Below are 23,215 nucleotides of genomic sequence, written 5' to 3'. Positions count from 1 at the left end.
GGCGATCCCGGAGTGTCCAAAAATCAGCATTAGGATTGTGGTGAAGAGAGGATTATAGGTGAGTATGCGTAGTTTAATTTATCTTAAAGGGGTTGGCCACTTTACCTCATGTTTTGTAAATGTGTGTTGTGAGGCAGGAGGGATAATATGAGGTAATTTATCGATATACATCTATTAACAGTCCTGCGCCGCTTTATTCATATGTAAAGTGAAGTCTCCTGTCTTTTACCTCATCAGCCAGACATTCCTGACCATAAAATGGCTGCAGCTGGAGGGTCATGTGATCTCTTACTGGCAATGTTCATGGACAGATAGAGATTACATGATCTTCCATCTGCGGTGATTTTTGGACAGGAATGTCTGGATGATGAGGTAAAAGACAGGAGGCTTCACTTTACATATCAAGAAAGCAGAGCAGAACTAGTAATAGATGTATATTAGTAAATTACCTCATATTCTCCCCCCTGCACTTACACACACACACACACATTATAAAAAACATGAGGTAAAGTAGCCATGCCCTTTAAACTCCCACACTCGTTTCAAGGCAGGTCACTTTTGAAGCCAATTACTGACCTTAAATATGACCTCTACACCCACCCAATGTCAGTGTAGAGGTCAGTCTGTCATGTGCAAAGGTCATATCTGTGGCCAGGCTAAAAAGAGGAACCAGGCCTCCAGTGATGGAACAGAGTTGTCATGTGAGATTTTTAATTAAAATCAAAATGGGAATGGGGTTGTGAAATATAGTAATGAATATGCTATTATGCTTTTCTTTATTACTTTACTGCCATTGTCGTGTTCACTCTGGCTGTGGTGTGCTATAGTTTAGGACCACGGAAATGTGGCACCTTTTTTAGAACAGTCTTCATAAGTAGGAACTGCTGGTGATATTGGATGGGCACACATCATCATGGCACCATACGTAAAAGGAGATGCTATATGCACAGCGATAGACGATAGTTCACATGGAGAATGTCGTGTCAGTGAGTCTGTAGGGAATTTCTTTGGTGGTGTCAGATGTGCGCATACACTGAGGTGATGGTGATGGTGAAGAACCTTCATCAGGTCTCAGCTATGGACAGGTGCCATCACACAAATTATAAACTAGATAGGTAAGTTACCAAAACCTACTTATCTTTACTTGTACTGGCAATGAGATGCATGTAGAGAGAAATGAAATGTTTACCATTTTATGAGGTAACTTCATTGTGACTGAAAATGTTCAGTGGAATATCAGGTATACATTATGATGGGATGAGACAAAGGTCGTTTCAAGGGGATGTTGCTCCTTTCCATGATCCCTTTTAGGTTAGGTTATATGGATTTGGTAGAGAGAAAGAAATCAAATCCATGTGTCTCTGGTGGACCGGACCTGTCCATATATTACATGGTTGACCATTCAGCTAAAGAGGACCTGGTGGCTTCTATGAAATCTCCATTGTACTTGTTTTTCCCATATTTTCATGGGGTAAATGCACACAGTATACATTATAAGCAGATCAATTGACGGAGCGGTAGGTGATGCATAATTATGGGAATGTTGGAAATTGCTCAGCAGTGCGCTAGGATTTCACCAGTAGTGACAAGCGGACCGCCAATGTTCAGATTCGTTCTAAACATTGGTGGTCCCCCAAAACTGGACTTTAGTCAGAAGTCCATGTTTGTGTTTGGGGTACGGCTCCCCGCCGCCAACATGGCGCGATTGTGGGTATTAACATTTTCATTTACATGCAGACAGTGTGTGTGCCACCATTTTCCTAGAGGTCATTGCTCCGGAGGTCACGATGACATCGTGGAGGGCAAAGATCCTCATGAAAATGGTGGCAACGGCCATTTTAATGCTTGTAGTAGTTGCTGGGTGTTAATGAGAGGGGGTTCGGTTTGGCCAAAACCTCAATGGGTCCATACATCACTAATAACCAGCACTCTCATAAGCAGTGATTTGGTGTGCTGAAAATACACAAGCGCTGTGCTCAGCAATTTCCTGTGTTCATTCATATTGTATGGAACAGCAGGACACATGTTCGACTTGCTGCTGCATTGAATAGTGAGAATGGTTCCCCCGGATTTCTGGGGCTCACTTCCTAGTGATCAGCGAGGATCCCAGCAATCGGATCCCGACAAGCAGCTATCTGGTGGATAAATGATAACAAGCAAATTTGGGACAACCCCAAATTATAGGTTCGAATTAAAGGTTGAACCAAAAACTCCAAGATTGATGTCCAAATCCCCATAAAAATATGAGACAAAATGTAACAGATATAAATCCTCAATCTTAATGCAGGCAAATTCTGTTCATGTGAATGGAAAATTACACCCACATGAGGAAAAGAAAAATGGCAATTTTTCAATTTAATCCTAAATTTCAAAAATCAATAATAGAGAAAGGCACAACATAAAATAAAAGAGGTCACTTAACTATGGAAAGGCAATAGGTCCACTTTAAATGCCTGGCATGTAATACTACATTTTACCTCTAGTGGCCGCTGCTGGTGAAAGTAGCCAGATCTCCAGCAATCAGTTGATCACCTGGCGGGACACGGATGTAACCTCTAGGAGAATGCCTTGTTTGTTGCTTTGTTGTTGCCATTTACGTTTTGCTTTGAATGCATTATTATTATTTTTTAATTATTTTATTTTTTATTATTTTTAGAATTTTAATGGCTGCAGGAGGGGATTTATTGGGGCCGTAGAACTTTGATCCATTGGAAGAGTTCCTCATGTTATTCTACATAAGGAACTATATTAAAAATGAATGGACTATCATTTTTAAAGCTAATCCTGGTAGACCATCATGATATAAACTTCGCATTCAGGCTTTGGGGCCCACTAGTTATCAGTGTTTCTGTATAATTTGAATGTGTGTAGGCACATAGTTTTCAGCATATTCCTCTATGCCTTCTTAGAAGTACTAAACATTTTGGCACCAAGTATACACTTTCCAGTCTTATCTTTTGCCAATAGGTCATACACCTTCAATAGCTGTTAGCTGAGCCTACCCTTCCCATGTACATGGACTCATGAGTGAGTCATCTACTTTGTGGGTCATCTACTTTGAGAATAAAGAACCAGGTGGGTCCAAAGTCAACACATCCTATTCTCCCCCCCCCCACCCCACAAATATTAGTAGAACATTTTTAATGGTTGACCACTCCTACCAAAATTGAGATGTTTGTCCACATTTAGTCACATTAATTGGGAATTTACATCTAAAGGTCCTCCTAAACATCAATGTTTTGGGAAGCTACCAATTTTGGTTTGGAACCAGCTGACTATAATATGTATCTCAGGCTCAGCCTCTACTCAAAGAATCCAGGCTAAAGTTCGGACAAGTCTTTAAAAAGCTGGTAACTTTTTTTGGAGTTGACCAGGTGTTTGGGGCCTCCAGACTCGAAATGAAAGCCTCCAGAGTTAAAGGGGATTTCCAGTGATAGAAAGTTAGGCCCTATCCAGAAGATCGGGCCTGACTTGGTGATTGTGGGGGTCTCTGTGATGGGATCCCGGTGTATCACAAGAACAGGGGTCCCCTGTTACGATGACTGGCTTCTCCTATCATCTCTATGGAGCTGATGTTGATATATTAGTGCGGTGCTATCGTTACAGGGGTACCATGTTTTCGTGATCTGTGAGGGTTCCAGTGATGGGCCTGTGGATAGGGCCTAACTCGCTATCACCGAACAACCCCTTTAAGTTCACGAGCAACTTTATGCACCTATGATAAAAATAGTGGCCAATTTTGATGAGACTGCCAACAAATTCATGTATATGGGACTCCCAAACAACTAAAGGAGGAGTATTAAACATGTTGAGTTTCAAAATCAAATCCTTTTGTTTAGAGGGGAACGTAAGCAACCAATAGCATATATACACCCCCCCCCATGAATCCAGTGTCCATAGGTAAGGTTCATCAGTTATAGCTTCCTACCGAAAAACGGTTACCTAGTGAAAGTGTATGAAAGCCTTGAAATAAAACCAGAGCTAACGTCAATGACATTGTAAAATCTCTTCAAAGCTCGAAATGCTGAAGACCCAGGCATTGTTTGGTTTTCTTTTGCGCAGCAGGTTTTAAAGATAAGTATCTCAACTAATACACTGATAGGATGAAACATACAGGAATCTAAGTCAATGTACAAAAGGAGGTATATAGGAACCCTCATTTTAGATATCACAATAGCAAAAAAAACAAAAAAAAAAAACCTAAGAAACACACTAAACAATGCTATCGGCAATGCTAAAAACAAGAAAATTAAAGACAATCCCTGTTATAATGTAGGGAAGAAGTTCCTCCTATCTAAAACATCCTAAATAGGCTGATAAATGGTGTAAAACGACAACACAGTCATTAGTTTATGATCATGCTACACGTAAGATTCTCATCTTTCCCACTCAATGGTGAATCCATCATGAGATACAGTAGGAGTAGGGCAGATAATAATTTATTATAGATGTATTCATATTAAGGTTTAGCAGCAAGGCGTGACTTGTGCACGTGATCAATGTCGACCAGATCAGTCTTGCCAAAAACGATGAATGAAACCCCCAATAAATTCGTCGGGATAATCGTTTTCGAGGGAAAGGGACCTTATCGCTTTTTGACATCTTGATTGGTAGTATGGCAAAAAGAATCGTCACACACATGGCATATCTAGAAGTTTGTTCGCTGGCAGAATACACAAATCTGGAAACTAGTAGAATCATTGAAAATACTGCCTGAGGGGAGATATTATTGAAACAGTTAAGGCCATTTGTGTTCGAGAGAACTCCATGGAAGTGTAGAAAGTGGGAAAGGGGAACTTTACAGGTCAGGTTGCCAGCAATGTCAGTGATGGCGCGGAGAGATAAAAAGCTACGAAAGATAGTCTGAAATAGCGTGACGTCATTGAGGTAAAAAATATAATAATAAAATAAAGATTTTTTTTTATGGCACGATCCTTTTTTTTTTTGTTTTTTTTTTAAATCGAATGACCAAATCATGTGAAGCGTTGATACCACAATGATGGCTTTCTGTTCGATGCGGGATTATCTTTTGAGAAGAGAGACGACGCAGCTGGTGAACAAATCAAAACGATATATTTCGAGAAGGTCGTAGGGTGTTTTCGTAGACCAAAGCAAGCTTTTTTTCCAATTATCGATGGCAAAAGCAACAAAATCGGATGTCGTTCTGTGTAGCTGTGAAGAAAGTCGCATTAACGCTGGACTTAATAAACGGCACAGTTTGTGCTGTACGGAACTGCCTGCAATAAAGTTTCGTTTGGATTGTATATGACTAAGTTCCTTCCTTAGCAAAAATTGACGAAGTTACATTTGGGAATCAAGCATATATCCATAAAAGTTTTCGTAGTGCTACTCGCTGTGGTCATCCTATAGCTGTCATCGTCGAAACGTTACTGTGCAACAATTTTTTGTGTTTTTTAATCTTCAGGTGGGATCAACTTTTTGACCTCAAACTCATCAGTTATTTCCATCTCAGTGATATTTCTTCATCAAACAATGAAAAATTTTTTTTGTTCCTTTTTCCGTGTCCTCAGTCCATCATGGCCTTTTAAAAAAAGTTACATCAAGCCAAATAAGGTGCTGTGTTTCCAACTCGCTTTCACTATTAACACCATCACCCTTGACATCATTTCAATGCCAATGACTGTCCCATCAACTTGGCGGTGGAGGCAGCTTCATACAATAAAGCGATTAAATAAAAACACCCAAAAAAATAAAACTGCTCTATCAAGTGCTCCGGGAAACTGGAGCCTTCTTCTTCTCAAAGTTTTTTTTTAAATTTTTTTTTAGAGCAGCTGATTACAAAGTAAAGCGATAAGAAAATTGTAAGGAAGCCACATAACAAAATCGTTTTTTTTGCCTTTTTACCTAATATAGAAAAAGGGAACAGTAAAAATAAGCAGCTTAGACTGTAACCTCATTCTTGCTCCCGGTACGCAGGTGTTGGCTGGGGAGATGGCCGGGAATAAATTGGAGCTGTTCAATGGTGTTTTGACGCTTAGAAGCAAAGGCTTGCCGCCGATTGGCAGTGTGGTTAGCCATATCCCATGTCGTCTTGGGAGAATTGGAAGAAGTTGGGTGGGAATTCATTTTGATCATGTGGTGGCGGTCTAGCATGGGCGTACTAACACACACATTGGTGTGAGAAAGGGCTTTCTGATGGCCAAGATGCCGCATTTCTTGAAATGGTGGAGGACCACGATGGTGGATTCTTTCAGGAGACAGAAGATGCTCCTGTGAGTGCAAGACTTCACGAGAAAGGAGACGTTCTTGAGAGATGAGGCGATCTCTGGGTATGGTATAATCGTGATGAGCAGGATAGTGATTGTCTGAGAGGATGTGCTCCTGGGACATGACACGTCTTGGTGCCTGTGACTTTTCCAGGTAGCCGTCACGTTCATAGTTCATCTTCATGACATGAAGGGGCAGAGTGCCGCGTGTCAACTCTGCTAGGTGCTTCCGCTTTAGGTAAAACTCATCCATATCTTTCTCCGCTTTAGGAAAAAAAAATGCAATAAAATATAAGTTAGTTACACAAATTAACACTTTAATCATTCCTACTTGGCAACAATTTTTTTCCACATCTGCCTACAACTTTTGCACAGTCCTACATAATATTATATTATATACCCTGTATATACTCGGGTATAAGCCGACCCAAGTATAAGCCGAGACCCCTAATTTTACCACAAAAACCTGGTAAAACCTATATTTTTTTTCACTCGAGTATAAGCCGAGTTTGGTTTTTCAGCACATATTTTTTGTGCTGAAAAACTAGGCTTATATACTCGAGTATATAGGGTATATTATATGTATGCAAAAAAAAAAATCATGTAAAATGTTACAATATAAAAAAATAAAAGCATGAGAACCAAAAAAAATCTGTATAATATATACAGATAGAAAATAAAAGCATGAGAACAAAAAAAATCTGTATAATATATACAGATAGAAAATATCTGTATATATTATACAGATGTTTTTTGTTCTCATGCTTTTATTTTTTTATATTGTAACCTTTTACATGCTTTTTTTTTTTGCATACATTTATATTTATTTTGTTGAGTATCTCCAGAAATTACCATTGCAGATCATATCAATTTGCAAAACAAATTATTATGAGAAACTACATGTGTTATTTGTATGGTTATTGGGGTTGGTTTCTTTAACTCAAGTTTCTTGTTTTTGTAGGGGGGCAACATATTAGGTAACTTACCAATAAACATCTATTGAATGTTTTTCACTTTATGTTTTTCATATGTTTTTGAAATATAAAGTAAAGGAAATGGACTTTTACTCTATCAGCCTGGCATTCCTATCCATAAAATGGCCAGAGGGAGGGTCATGTGATCATCTACCTTCCAGGACCTTAAGCTTGTGTTCATGAACACTATCATAAGGTCCTGGAAGGTAGAATGTTAGGATCACAGCCATTTTATGGAGAGGAATCTCTGGCTGATGAGGTTAAAGACAGGAGGCAAGAAAGTGGAGAAGAACATTTAATAGATGTATATTGGTAATATACCTAATATCCTGCCCGCAAAACGTTACAATAAACTTGATGTAAAGTGGCCAACCCCTTTAAGCATATTTCATGGATGGAGTAATACAAAATGCCTATAATGCTACAATTCCATAAAGTGACAAGGTCTGGTTGGCCACATACCTAGCCTCTTCAGAGATGAATATCTGCTGATGTCAGACTTAATGGCAGATTCATAAGAGGGTGGTAAGTGAGAGAGGTTATGAAAGGACCGAGAGAACGACATGGTGTTATATTTTGTGGAAGAAGCTGGAAGCTGAATATTGTTAATCCGGTAGTCTAGAAAAGGAGCAGATACCGTAAATCAATGTAAGCAGCACACATGTCAATAAAGTTATTAGAAGAAAAGAAGGATGATGTTAAATATGCGATGAAATATTAACCCTACACTGTTGCTTTTATTCCTTTACATTTAAATACTCAAATAGGAACTTTCATCATCTCCACCGACTCCAACTATTTCAAAATGGTTTGGAAAGAGGTGGAATTTTTTTTTTTTGCCGTGACATTAGTTTTAGCGCCAAATATGCTAATTAGACTCACACACCACACACGCCCATATAGCATATTGGTTCCTAAAGCAAATGACCTATTAGGGTCGGGGCCTACAGAAATAATGACAACTGAATCAGTGAAGCGGCACCTTTTAATGGAGCAAAGGAGTTGGTGGAGATGGTGAAGGTTCCCCTTTAAGTCACAAATTTCTATGATTTAAATGCAGAATATTAAAAGGCACAGGAATAGTTTTCAGTGAAAATCACAGTTTTTAAAAGACACTCATTGCCAAAAAAAAATGACGCTTTAGAACCTGCTCTTTTTGTGTTCACTGACAATTCTGGATCAGTGGAAAAAACTGAAGTGTGAAAAAGCCCAGCGAAAGGAATGGGTCAGTAAGACAACAGTGACAAATCACTGAAGCCAGGAAGAGAAAACCAATCTGTACATGTCCATAGGCCAAAAAGGGTTCAGAGAGAAATCACGGATGTGAAAAAAACGCCAATGTGAAAGCACCCTTGGGCTGCATTCAGACAAACGTGTGCTCGCCCTACTGTAGCACGGTGGGCACACGTCGTCTCCGGGGATTGGAGGAGGAGAGGGTAAACGCTGCTTAACCCCGTCCCCTGTCCTTAGAGAAACATGGCGCACGGTGGCGTATTACGGAAAAGATAGGAAATGTCCTATCTTTCTCCCGGCTACGGAATGGTACAGTCCGCACGTGTGCTTCACCGTACCACTCTGTACTGCGCCGTATGCAGCTGCAACAGCCATGGGAACCTGTATCCTCCATTTCCATATCTCATGTTATATCCAGAGTCATCACCTGCCCAATACTAGCTCTACGATGGAGCAGGTGGCAGCATCATGCTGTGAGGTTGTTTTCAGCAGAGAGACTGGTCAGTGTTGGGGGATAGTTGTATGGAGATTTTCTTAATAACACCTGATCCAGAGTACTCTGGACTTTAGGCTGGCCTCCATCCAGCCAGACAGAGCTTGACGATCTGCAGATAATAAAGGAAATCCCCAAATCCAGGTATGAAAACCTTGTGACTAGAGATTAGTGGATCTGGAGTGTAAGTACACCTTCGGTGCACTGGTCCGTTCCTCCCAAAGTTGACATATTGCCGGATTGGCTTCCCCTAACAACAAGCCATGGCTATGATTGGCTAGGGACACACTGGCCAATCATAGCCATGGCTAGTTGTTAGGAGTGGTAATTTGCCGGATTGAATGCTCAGTAGCCATTCGGGCAATATGTCCGGGTGGGGAGGAATGCGCCCGTACACCAAACCTAAACTTTGTGTTTCCAAGATGACCGGAGGCTGTCATTGCTCCTATATGTGTTTGAACTAAGTACTAAAAGTTCTTTTTAACATTTTGGATTCACATGATCAACATGGGGTATGGAGTGCAAATTTTTTTTTTATTATAGGTCAAGGTCAGGTCAAGGACAAATAAGGCCGAATTCACACGACCGTATGGGAGATGTTTGTCCCCCATAGACAACAATGGACGCACGGAGCGATATGGTGCCACATACATGTCCTATCTTTCCCCATTTACCTCTCTATGGGGAGGGGGGGGGGGGGGTCACGCCTCCTCCTCTCCATCATGCCGGACATATACCCTGCCGACTACAGCCCGGCAGGCATACGTTTGTGTGAATCCAGCCTAAAACTGAAGACTTTCCTTATGCATTGTATACGATCATTACAATCACACATATAAAATTCCTTCTTGGTGCATTATTTTTGTCAATGAGTGTATATATTTCATATTTCGTCTCTTTTAGTCCTCTTTTAACATAAAAAACATACAGATACATAATGCTGAGAAAAATTGACTGCAGCCTATTAAAAAAAAATGTTATAGCAATGTGCATACAAAACATTTCGGAGTCGTTCTTATCATTAAAGGGATTGTCTGTAATAAACAGTTTTTAGGCAGGAGGTGGACACTGATGTAAAATAACAAATAATTTTGTACTGCAGTTCCGCCAGTCACCACCGGTCTATCTCATCACGTCTTCATGTGCCCGACTGGACATCACAACTGCACGAGCGCTAACAGGAGGCGCCGCAGCAGTCAGGAGCACAGGATATAGGTGAGTATATGTTACTTTGTTATTTAACATCAGACCAATTTTTTTTGGACAACCCCTTTAAGGCCCATTTACACACATCCTTTGAAAAAATGCATTTTTTTCTTATACAATCTTACTTTTGTAATGTTGCTCTGAGTCCAGTTGCTGTTCCCTTTCAGTGAAATATGGCACAAACACTCTCCTTCCTCCTGCCATGTGATCAGTGTGTTATTACAACAAACTGCATGTTAACACATAGTACACACTCTACATCCCCCCCCTGCTTTGTGAGAGCGTTCTCTCCTACCCCTCACTTCTTTCTGCCCCCTGGTTTCACACCCGGTTGTAATGTCTCCGCAATCCTCTTTATTTCTGATGAGACGTTTGTTCTTAGCTACAAGGCTTTAGTAGCTACTACTGATAGAGCCTGACTACAGAGAAAACCATTTGTAGTCAGGATCTATTCAGAAACAGAGAATTTTATATCCCAACTTCCGATGTATTTAGCAGTGAAAAAATTCAGTAAAATTTGCAATTTGTCATTGTAATTTTTGGTAACTTTGGATTTAGGAGTCTAGTGGATGAAGGGTTACAGTAAGTAGCTGTCAATTACTGAGTTGGACAACCTATCCCATAAATCGGAAATCCATTTCATAAATTACTAGTCCTCCCATACAGATCTTTACTATTCTTCATCACAACATTTGATAAAGGTTTTATTAAATAGGTATTCCAGGTTTCTTTTTGGACTACCATGTGATTTACCCAACATAGCACTATACATTGTGTAGTGGCTTTGCTTGGTATTGCAGATCTGCCTTATTCACTTAAAGGAAATCTACCACCAGGATGAAAGATTGTAAACCAAGCACACTGACAAACTGTTGTGTGCCCCCTCTGTCAGGATCAGCTCTTCTTTCAGCATCCTATGCCATTGTTTTTAAGAAGGTTTGTGTTTAAAAGGTTTTAAATATTATGCAAATGAGCCTGAGGGGCTCCGGGCTCTATGGGTGTTTATGGAGCCTTGAGCCCCCAAGGACCAAGCCTTTTTTGGTAAAAAAACAGGGCATAAAAAGCTAAGAGAAGACCCCTTTAATGAAGACCAGTGCAAGGGATCCTGAAGCTGGCGGTGATAGGTAAGTATGTTCAGTTTAGTTTTAATACCACATAGTAGTAGATTTCCTTTAAATGTATTTTAGGATATGTGACCAAAAAATCCTGAAATACCCCTTTAAGGAGACCCCATTTAAAGTCACAATTGCAAAACTTACCTAATGTGGCGGCATGCTTTGGGCTGTTAACGGTGAGGATGAAATTATGGTGCATGTTATCTAGGAAACAATATAAATATATACATATTAACAATATATTACAATACATCAAATAGTTTCCAAATTTGTGTATGAAACATGCAGCAATTACCGGTACATTTTACATTCTACTAATTCAGCTAATTTTGGGCTGGGTTCACATTTGTGTTTGGATCTCCATTTTTACTGGATTTTTCAATAACGGATACAAAAAGAATACAAAGGGATCTGTACATTCTATTAGGGTTCTGTTATTTTAATTGGATGGAAAGGTCATGCAGACAGAATGACAGAAAAGACAGAAAAACCGAAGAAGAATAGTAGAAAAACAGTAGAAAAATACCCATTGAAATCAGTGGATGTTTAAACCTGTCACCAGCTTTTATCCTACTAAACTATAAGCCCCTCCAGGTTGGGTATGAAATGTCCTTTCTCGATTTCTCTATTTTATGTTAAAACTTCTCCAATGTTATATGCAAATTAGCGGAAAAGAATCACTTTGATGAGTTACGCTGAGAAGCAAAAAAAAGGAGCATCATTTCATATAACATCAGCCTTGTGGTTCTGTTGTGGTACAAAAGTGTAGATAAAGATACAGGCAGCTAAAGACATTGGGGCTTATTTACTAAGGGTCCAAATCGCGCACTTTCGTCGGGTTTCCGATTTGCCCTGAATTGCCCGGGGATTTTGGCGCACGCGATCGGATTGTGTCGCATCGGCGACAGCTTTCACATGACAGAAATCGTCACGGGACAACCCGACAGATTCGGAAAGAACGCGGAATTTAAAAAATTATTTGTGTCGCAAGATCAGCACTCCGGTGGACCTCAGCGCTGCAGTGACACCCGGTGGATATCCAGCGCACGGACCTTAGTGAATCCCGGCAGACCCGAATCAGCGTCGGAGAACGCGCCGCTGGATCGCGACTGGATCCTATTGGGGCACATTTACCTACCCGGTCTCTGCGCGATCCCCGATCCGGAATGTTTGCCGGAATGCCCATCTGCAGCGATTCATGAAGATTGTGCGCCCGATTTCCTGGATGCGTCACTTCCCCGATCAGGTCCGCCGGAGTTCACCTTCTTCCTCCCGGTGTATGTGAGTGCTTGGCTTGAGACACAAATTGAATTGTTAAATCCCGCGCATAGTCCGAATCCGTCGGATCGTCCGACTGACCACTCCCCCGATGAAAATGTGGCCGTGGGACCCTTAGTGAATAAGCCCCATTGTTGGGAAATACATCTTCAGTTTGTATTACCAACTATGACAGTATGTCTGGTTTTGTAGCACATTAGAACCGTAAGCCTGAGTTGGCTTAAGCGGTGCTGACCCTTTGATCTTTAAAATGACACCAGAAACATGGTTTCTAGCTGCTATAGACATCACCATGGTTCTGTTTTTTAACAATTAGTAATACACCTTCTTCCTCTCACTATTATATTGGAGGTACCGGTCCAACTGAGCCTCTCCCAGATTGCAGCATATTAGAGTGAGTGGTCCTTTTTTCTTTATCATGTTGCACTTTAAAGGGGTCTTCCCATTTCAGCAGACTAATGTTATTGTTTGTATAATGAAAAGTTATACATTTTCCAATATATTTTCTGTATCCATTCCTCACGGTTTTCTAGATCTCTGCTTGCTGTCCTGCCAGTCCAACAGAAGTGTCTGACAGAGACCTTTTTTGTCCCTAACCAATTTTGCCCTTGTGTGGTGGATGTTGGTGCCTCTTCTATCACCAAATTTGACTTGAAAGTCCTTAAACTTATGTTACTTGTTTGCTTGATGGATGAACCTGGAGAAATGACACAGAATTTCCTAATAGTTGTAGTATTTTTGCATTATGTACATTGAATAAATATGTCTCACATTTCCTTGGCGACATAGTCATGACTGTAGACCACTCTGTTCTGTTCATAGGGATGTTATAGAATGATGTCAACAAAACAACCACTGACGTATCTAGGGTGGGGTGCACCCGAATTTGAAGGGTCCTTAGGTTGTCTCATGCTCATCCAAAGAGACCAGTACAGGCAGTCCCCAGGTTCTTATGTTGAATTTGTATGTAAGTCGTAACTGTATAATTTATAATTGTAACCCAAGACAGAATTTTTTTGGTCTCTGTGACAATTGGATTTTAAAAATGTTGGATTGTGATAAGAACCAGGAGTAACAATAAAGCTTCATTACAGACACATTTAATAACTGTTATCGCTGTTTATTGTAGCCTAAGGCTAAAGTACAATAAATTACCAATTACTAGAGGTCCCTTTGTAGCTAGGGGTCCCCTGAAAGTCGGTTGTTCTTAAGTAGGGGACCGCCTATATTGTAAATGTAGTTGGGACCCTGGCACAATGATGAACTAAAATGCTTAATGCCACCAATGGCCACAGGGTGGCGCTGCTTACACATCTAGAATACATCAGGCCCCACATTCTACTGAGATGTATCAGCTGCGAGATACAAGCATCTTTTCAATTGGTTTTGCATTATGTCTTTCGGTTGATGTGTTTGCCACAGATGAACTATATGCAGAGCGTCACATGAAACGCATTCAATTTCCCAAGTCTGAGGCTTATTTGCGATTTAATGTAAATAAAAAAATGTTCAAAAAGATGTACATTTTCCAAAAATGGTAGCAATAAAAACTAACCCACATCCCGAGAAACAGGGCGATTTACACAGCTCCTTAGACAAAACGATAAAAACAGTACTAGAGTCAGATAAGGGGGATCTAAATGTATTTTTTAAAAAAAATCAAAGTATTAAAACATAAGAGAATCGCCGAATAAAGATATTGGGGAACATTTACTTACCCGTCCCGTCGCAATCCCCGAGGTGCGTTGTCTGATGAGGATTCAGAGCTGCCGCGATTCACTAAGATCGTGCGTCCAATTTCCTGCATGTGTCGCTTCCCCGCTGAGGTCCGCCGGAGTTCACCTTCTTCTTCCCGGTGCATGTAAGTGCTTGATCTTGCGACACAATTTCGTTTTTAAATTCTGTGGTTTGTCCAAATCAGTCGGGTTGCCCAATGGCACGCCTCCGATGGCCCACAATCCGATCGCGTGCGCCAAAAACTCGGGGCAATGTGGCGCAAAAAGGAAATATTCAGGAGACCCGACAGAATCGCTGTCCGCGGACCCTATGGGGCACATTTACTTACAAAGTCACCGGAGTTCACTGAGTGCATTGTCCGTCTATAATGCAGCGTGCGGCGATTCACTAAGATTGTGCACCAGAAGTTCATCATCTTTTATGTGGTGCATTTTTAACATAGGGCGTGCGACACAATTTGAAAGCTAAATACAGCGCTGGTCAGACAGACCGACCAACGGCACGGCCCCTAATTTGTGTTGTGGAGGCCAGCGCATCCGTGTCACAAAAGGGTCATGTGTGCCACAATCCCAGTACAGACATAACTTATATACCTGTGCAAGCCGTTTTAGCCTAGAAGAATGTGCACAGTCTGACAAAAGTGCAGCGCAAAAATAGCAAATGATTGGGTGGGGGTTGGGGGAGGATTTCCTCGCATTGGACTGAACTCGGTCTGCAAGCATTTTGCAAGAGAAGCTTACGGTTTATAAAAATTGCATAAGTACCTCCCTCTCTTACCAAATTGTATAACACAATGGGGTAGATTTACTTACCGTCCGGAGAAGTTCACAAAAGTGCACTGTCCAACGATAATGCACTCAGCCGCTATTCACTACCAGCGTGCGCCCGATATCCTGCATGTGTTCCTTCCCCGCTTAGGTCCGCCGGAGTTCACCTTCATCTTCCCGGGGCATGTAAGTGCATTGGATTGTGACACAATTTGAACGTTAAATCCCGCGCTCAGTCTGATCAGTCAGATCGTCCAAGGGCATCCCCATCCCCCCTCTGATTTGTGTCGTATGAAAGCCGGCGCAGCGCGACACAATCCCCAGTTAAATACCTGTCCCAGTGGCACAAATCCTGAAAACGTCGGAAAAAATTACAAAAGTGCGTCCGCAGACCCTTAGTAGAAAAGCCCCAATATTGAAAAAGCAGAAGAAATAAAGTACATGTTGTACTACACATGAGACATTTACTAAGGGCCCGATTCGCATTTTCCTGACGTGTTACCCGAATATTTCTGATTTGCGACGATTTTCCCTGTATTGCCCCGGGATTTTGGCTCACGCGATCGGATTTTGCCGCATCGGCGCTGGCATGCACGCGACGGAAATCGGGGGCGTGGCCGAACAAAAACCCGTCGGATTCGGAAAAACCGCCGCATTTAAAAAACAAAAAGTGTTGCGGAGCTTGCACTTACCTTCATCAGGAATAGGCCAGTGTACTTAAAGGGAACCCGTCACCACTATTTTCACAAATACAGCTAGTGACAGGTTCCTATAGAGCTCTAATAACTATTTGACACCCTGCTTGTAGCTAAAAATTATGCCCCTGAGATTCCCATATATTCAACTTTATAGTTTTATCTGGTAACTAAGCATGGCTACATGTAGTCCAGGTGGGCGTGGCCTCCTCGGGCTGAATCCAGCAGCTCCTCCCCATCCCTATCTCTGTATGCTGCTATAATGTCATGTGACCAGGGTGACATCATCGCAGGTCCTATAGCTTTTGTAGCATTAGGAACTGTACACTATGAAATCACAGCATATTTTATCAAATGAAATCACAGCAGCCTGCATGGAGAGGAGTGGTAGTCCATGGAGGCTGCTGTGATGGTTTTATGTGGTCAGATATGTACATGGGGTATAGTTTTCATATTAAGTAGCTCAAGGACCTTTGATGATGTCACCTTGGTCACATGACATTAGGCCACGCCCCCGTGGACTAGCTCCAAAGCTGCATAGATACCAGGCAAGATTATAACTCTGATTTTATGGGGATCTGAGGGGAACAATTTTTAGCTAAAAGCAGGGTGTCAGATAGTTACTAGAGCTCTATAGGAACCTGCCACTACCTGTATTTATGAAAATAGTGGTGACGGGTTCCCTTTAAGTGCATTTCAGCGGACTTCAGCGCAGCAGCGCCACCTGGTGGACGTCGGAGGAACTACCTTAGTGAATCCCGGCCGGACCCGAATCCACCGCAGAGAATGCGCCGCTGGATCGCGAATGGACCGGGTAAGTAAATCTGCCCCTCTGCGTTTAATCCAAGGTATTCGGTCGTTGTGGAACAAATCGTTTGAATTTCAATGGTTTCCTATAGGAAAACTTGCTTTGATATATGAGCGATTTGGACTACAAGCATGTTCCTGGAACTAATTATGCTTGTCATCTCACAATCTATAAGAATATGAAATCATTTTTCAGTAAAAGCTCTTCTTCTAAATGTAACATCTTATGGTTGTTGAAGATATGAAGCTTCACACCTTCTGTCAGCTCCTTAACATATGGAGACAACAATGTTGTTCTCATTCATAGTTTTGTACTATTTCACACTATGACACATTATGCTGCTCTTGTATGAAATATGTCATGGCAGAAGCATCTTCTCCATCTACACGGCTGGTGTCACAACAATCTTCAGTCTATGACAATTCCCATCAAGCGTCGCCACACTGATTTCTACTAAGGCTTTTCTTTATAAAATGCAATCATTTATGTTCCTTTTTGATGTTTGTAGCAATAGCACTGGATTGTCAGCGTGACAATACTCCTCTACTGGAAACAGATAATAAGATATATCATGTATTTCTTTTAATTGTATTTTTTTTTTCTTGTATTTTCGGTCAACGATTATAGAGAGGCGGCCATCTTGCCTGAGATATGTCACCTATTGTCAGTAGTGATGTAATGATGGGTCAGTGTTATCTATATAGAGGTCACTGTACAGGGAGGAGGAGGAGATAAGCTGTGACATCATCTATTGTCAGTAGTGATGTAATGATGGGTCAGTGTTATCTGTATAGAGGACATTGTACAGGGAGGGGGAGGAGATAAGCTGTGACATCATCTATTGTCAGTAGTGATGTAATGATGGGTCAGTGTTATCTATATAGAGGTCATTGTACAGGATGGGGGAGGAGATAAGCTGTGACATCATCTATTGTCAGTAGTGATGTAATGATGGGTCAGTGTTATCTATATAGAGGTCATTGTACAGGGAGGGGGAGGAGATAAGCTGTGACATCATCTATTGTCAGTAGTGATGTAATGATGGGTCAGTGTTATCTATATACAGGTCATTGTACAGGGAGGGGGAGGAGATAAGCTGTGACATCATCTATTGTCAGTAGTGATGTAATGATAGGTCAGTGTTATCTATATAGAGGTCATTGTACAGGGAGGGGGAGGAGATAAGCTGTGACATCATCTATTGTCAGTAGTGATGTAATGATGGGTCAGTGTTATCTATATACAGGTCATTGTACAGGGAAGGGGAGGGGATAAGCTGTGAAGGAAACCGCAACGTTCCGGACCCCTGGAGGGTACGTAAGGTCACTCAGTTATCCTTTTACAGACACTCCCAGAACGCACGGATTCTGAGAGGCGCAGGAAGTGATTTAAAGTTGTCCACCCAACTTCCGGATATGGCACAACCCTAAATCAAATCCCTGAATGGCTATAAGATCCCTCTCACTAGCCGCAGTGAGACAGAATATTATCAGCCTTATGCTGCCACCAGTTCTCCTTTAATATAAGCCCGGTCCGTAACGGGATTATATAGGGTGAGGAACCAACCCGGTAGCATGTATATAAGCGAGAAACCCGGACGTAAGATTCGTGATCGAGATAAAAGAGCAACACAGATTAGATTTTATATTTAATTGCCTTAAGGGCACACTAGACAATACAGTACACACAATAGATATATACAGTAAACAGAGTACAAATTACACGGGCAGCACTACAAGTCTAAGCAGTTTGGTTAGTTAGTTAGATACCTTTGTGTGTGGCCTAATGGGGATGGATAGTCCACACCTTTAGATCCTCCCTGCGCTTAGTTGATGTTAGTTTCCCCCAGGACAAAGACACCTGCCACTTCAATGGTGCCCGATTATATCAGGTGTGGACACACCTCTGTCCACCCTAAAGTGGGGTCAATGGTCACGCCTACCTGATATTACATCCAGAGCCCTGGAGAAGCCACAGCTACCCCAGTGAAGGTCCTGGGGTCATGGTTCTGGTATCATTGGATCCGGTTGAATCCCAGGATCGCATTGATACCAAACCTGACCCATTTGCTATAGTCCTATCCAGAGATATTGATATCTGAGGATCTGAGTATCCTAGATCAATGAACAATGGGTTGTTATGATTTACGGAGAATAACCAATCCAAAAATGTATTTGGTGTTCTGGTGAGACGGACCATAACTTCATAACTGTCTCTATTCAACCTGGTGATGTGAAAGTTTTAATGGCTCTTTGTTTGAGACTGGGGAGGCGAGGGGGGGTGAGCCTGTAGTCGGTTTTTCTGTATAGGTCTTTGAAGCCCAGCCACATGCTGGTTTTGTCAACAAACTGGCTCAATTAGGTTAATTTATGGTGGTGAATTACCAGCCGGCCTCCCCTCCCCCTGGTCACATCATCACATAAGCTGTGACATCATCTATTGTCAGTAGTGATGTAATGATGGGTCAGTGTTATCTATGTAGAGGACATTGTACAGGGAGGAGGAGGAGATAAGCTGTGACATCATCTATTGTTAGTAGTGATGTAATGATGGCTCAGTATTATCTATATAGAGGACATTGTACAGGGAGGGGAGGAGATAAGCTGTGACATCATCTATTGTCAGTAGTGATGTAATGATGGGTCAGTGTTATCTATATAGAGGACATTGTACAGGGAGGAGGAGGAGATAAGCTGTGACATCATCTGTTGTCAGTAGTGATGTAATGATGGGTCAGTGTAATCTATATAGAGGTCATTGTACAGGGAGGGGGAGGAGATAAGCTGTGACATCATCTATTGTCAGTAGTGATGTAATGATGGGTCAGTGTAATCTATATAGAGGTCATTGTAGAGGGAGGGGGAGAAAATAAGCCGTGACATCATCTATTATCAGTAGTGATGTAATGATGGGTCAGTGTTATCTATATAGAGGTCATTGTACAGGGAGGGGGAGGAGATAAGCTGTGACATCATCTATTGTCAGTAGTGATGTAATGATGGGTCAGTGTTATTTATATAGATGTCATTGTACAGGAGGGGGAGGAGATAAGCTGTGACATCATCTATTGTGAGTAGTGATGTAATGATGGGTCAGTGTTATCTATATAGAGGTCATTGTACAGGGAGGGGGAGGAGATAAGCTGTGCCATCATCTATTGTCAGTAGTGATGTTATGATGGGTCAGTGTTATCTATATAGAGGTCATTGTACAGGGAGGGGGAGGAGATAAGCTGTGACATCATCTATTGTCAGTAGTGATGTAATGATGGGTCAGTGTTATCTATATAAAGGTCATTGTACAGGAGGGGGAGGAGATAAGCTGTGACATCATCTATTGTGAGTAGTGATGTAATGATGGGTCAGTGTTATCTATATAGAGGACATTGTACAAGGAGGAGGAGGAGATAAGCTGTGACATCATCTATTGTCAGTAGTGATGTAATGATGGGTCAGTGTTATCTACATAGAAGTCATTGTACAGGAAGGAGGAGGAGATCAGCTGTGACATCATCTATTGTCAGTAGTGATGTAATGATGGGTCAGTGTTATCTATATAGAGGTCATTGTACAGGGAGGGGGAGGAGATAAGCTGTGCCATCATCTATTGTCAGTAGTGATGTTATGATGGGTCACTGTTATCTATATAGAGGTCATTGTACAGGGAGGGGGAGGAGATAAGCTGTGACATCATCTATTGTCACTAGTGATGTAATGATGGGTCAGTGTTATCTATATAGAGGTCATTGTACTGGGAGGAGGAGGAGATAAGCTGTGACATCATCTATTGTCAGTAGTGATGTAATGATGGGTCAGTGTTATCTATATAGAGGTCATTGTACTGGGAGGAGGAGGAGATAAGCTGTGACATCATCTATTGTCAGTAGTGATGTAATGATGGGTCAGTGTTATCTATATAGAGGTCATTGTACAGGGAGGAGGAGGAGATAAGTTGTGACATCATCTATTGTCAGTAGTTATGTAATGATGGGTCAGTGTTATCTATATAGAGGTCATTGTACACGGAGGAGGAGGAGATAAGCGGTGACATCATCTATTGTGAGTAGTGATGTAATGATGGGTCAGTGTTATCTATATAGAGGTCATTGTACAGGGAGGGGGGGAGATAAGCTGTGACACAATCTATTGTCAGTAGTGATGTAATGATGGGTCATTGTTATCTATATAGAGGTCATTGTACAGGGAGGGGGAGGAGAGGAGCTGTGACATCATCTATAGTCAGTGATGATGTAATGATGGGTCAGTGTTATCTATATAGAGGTCATTGTACAGGGAGGGGGAGGAGATAAGCTGTGACATCATCTATTGTCAGTAGTGATGTAATGATGGGTCAGTGTAATCTATATAGAGGTCATTGTACAGGGAGGGGGAGGAGATAAGCTGTGACATCATCTATTGTCACTAGTGATGTAAAGATGGGTCAGTGTTATCTATATAGAGGTCATTGTACAGGGAGGGGGAGGAGATAAGCTGTGATATCATCTATTGTCAGTAGTGATGTAATGATGGGTCAGTGTTATCTATATAAAGGTCATTGTACAGGGAGGGGGAGGAGATAAGCTGTGACATCATCTATTGTCAGTAGTGATGTAATGATGGGTCAGTGTTATTTATATAGATGTCATTGTACAGGAGGGGGAGGAGATAAGCTGTGACATCATCTATTGTCAGTAGTGATGTAATGATGGGTCAGTGTTATCTATATAGAGGTCATTGTACAGGGAGGGGGAGGAGATAAGCTGTGCCATCATCTATTGTCAGTAGTGATGTTATGATGGGTCAGTGTTATCTATATAGAGGTCATTGTACAGGGAGGGGGAGGAGATAAGCTGTGACATCATCTATTGTCACTAGTGATGTAATGATGGGTCAGTGTTATCTATATAGAGGTCATTGTACTGAGAGGAGGAGGAGATAAGCTGTGACATCATCTATTGTCAGTAGTGATGTAATGATGGGTCAGTGTTATCTATATAGAGGTCATTGTACTGGGAGGAGGAGGAGATAAGCTGTGACATCATCTATTGTCAGTAGTGATGTAATGATGGGTCAGTGTTATCTATATAGAGGTCATTGTACAGGGAGGAGGAGGAGATAAGTTGTGACATCATCTATTGTCAGTAGTTATGTAATGATGGGTCAGTGTTATCTATATAGAGGTCATTGTACACGGAGGAGGAGGAGATAAGCGGTGACATCATCTATTGTGAGTAGTGATGTAATGATGGGTCAGTGTTATCTATATAGAGGTCATTGTACAGGGAGGGGGGGAGATAAGCTGTGACACAATCTATTGTCAGTAGTGATGTAATGATGGGTCATTGTTATCTATATAGAGGTCATTGTACAGGGAGGGGGAGGAGAGGAGCTGTGACATCATCTATAGTCAGTGATGATGTAATGATGGGTCAGTGTTATCTATATAGAGGTCATTGTACAGGGAGGGAGAGGAGATAAGCTGTGACATCATCTATTGTCAGTAGTGATGTAATGATGGGTCAGTGTAATCTATATAGAGGTCATTGTACAGGGAGGGGGAGGAGATAAGCTGTGACATCATCTATTGTCACTAGTGATGTAATGATGGGTCAGTGTTATCTATATAGAGGTCATTGTACAGGGAGGGGGAGGAGATAAGCTGTGATATCATCTATTGTCAGTAGTGATGTAATGATGGGTCAGTGTTATCTATATAAAGGTCATTGTACAGGGAGGGGGAGGAGATAAGCTGTGACATCATCTATTGTCAGTAGTGATGTAATGATGGGTCAGTGTTATTTATATAGATGTCATTGTACAGGAGGGGGAGGAGATAAGCTGTGACATCATCTATTGTGAGTAGTGATGTAATGATGGGTCAGTGTTATCTATATAGAGGTCATTGTACAGGGAGGGGGAGGAGATAAGCTGTGACATCATCTATTGTCAGTAGTGATGTAATGATGGGTCAGTGTAATCTATATAGAGGTCATGGTACAGGGGGGGGGAGGAGATAAGCTGTGACATCATCTATTGTCAGTAGTGATGTAATGATGGGTCAGTGTTATCTATATAGAGGTCATTGTACAGGGAGGGGGAGGAGATAAGCTGTGATATCATCTATTGTCAGTAGTGATGTAATGATGGGTCAGTGTTATCTATATAAAGGTCATTGTACAGGAGGGGGAGGAGATAAGCTGTGACATCATCTATTGTGAGTAGTGATGTAATGATGGGTCAGTGTTATCTATATAGAGGACATTGTACAGGGGAGGGGAGGAGATAAGCTGTGACATCATCTATTGTCAGTAGTGATGTAATGATGGGTCAGTGTTATCTATATAAAGGTCATTGTACAGGAGGGGGAGGAGATAAGCTGTGACATCATCTATTGTGAGTAGTGATGTAATGATGGGTCAGTGTTCTCTATATAGAGGTCAGTGTACAGGGAGGGGGAGGGGATAAGCTGTGACATCGTCTATTGTCAGTAGTGATGTAATGATGGGTCAGTGTTATCTATATAGAGGTCATTGTACAGGGAGGGGGAGGAGATAAGCTGTGACATCATCTATTGTCAGTAGTGATGTAATGATGGGTCAGTGTTAATTATATAGAGGTCATTGTACAGGGAGGGGGAGGAGATAAGCTGTGACATCATCTATTGTCAGTAGTGATGTAATGAT

At 41.5% G+C, this 23,215-nt stretch overlaps 1 protein-coding gene across 3 annotated transcripts in view; it reads right to left on the bottom strand.

Annotated features, from left to right (window-relative positions):
* Window positions 1–356: 356 nt before the first annotated feature.
* Window positions 357–23,215, bottom strand: part of SHISA7 (shisa family member 7) — a 67,721-nt gene continuing 44,862 nt past the window's right edge. For 2 of the 3 annotated variants that reach the window (XM_072155481.1, XM_072155482.1), the window contains exons 4-7: window positions 11,393–11,452; window positions 10,259–10,330; window positions 7,664–7,819; window positions 357–6,491 (exon numbers count right to left, since the gene is read on the bottom strand). In XM_072155481.1, the coding sequence (XP_072011582.1) occupies window positions 5,902–6,491; window positions 7,664–7,819; window positions 10,259–10,330; window positions 11,393–11,452 (878 nt within the window). In that variant the 3' untranslated portion in view covers window positions 357–5,901. The remainder of the gene's footprint in view (window positions 6,492–7,663; window positions 7,820–10,258; window positions 10,331–11,392; window positions 11,453–23,215) is intronic. The other variant, XM_072155483.1, reaches the window with a different exon arrangement.

Source organism: Engystomops pustulosus, chromosome 6 (assembly GCF_040894005.1).
Source record: "Engystomops pustulosus chromosome 6, aEngPut4.maternal, whole genome shotgun sequence".
Classification (NCBI taxonomy): Eukaryota; Metazoa; Chordata; class Amphibia; order Anura; family Leptodactylidae; genus Engystomops; species Engystomops pustulosus.
This window is presented reverse-complemented; position numbering and strand designations above follow the sequence as displayed.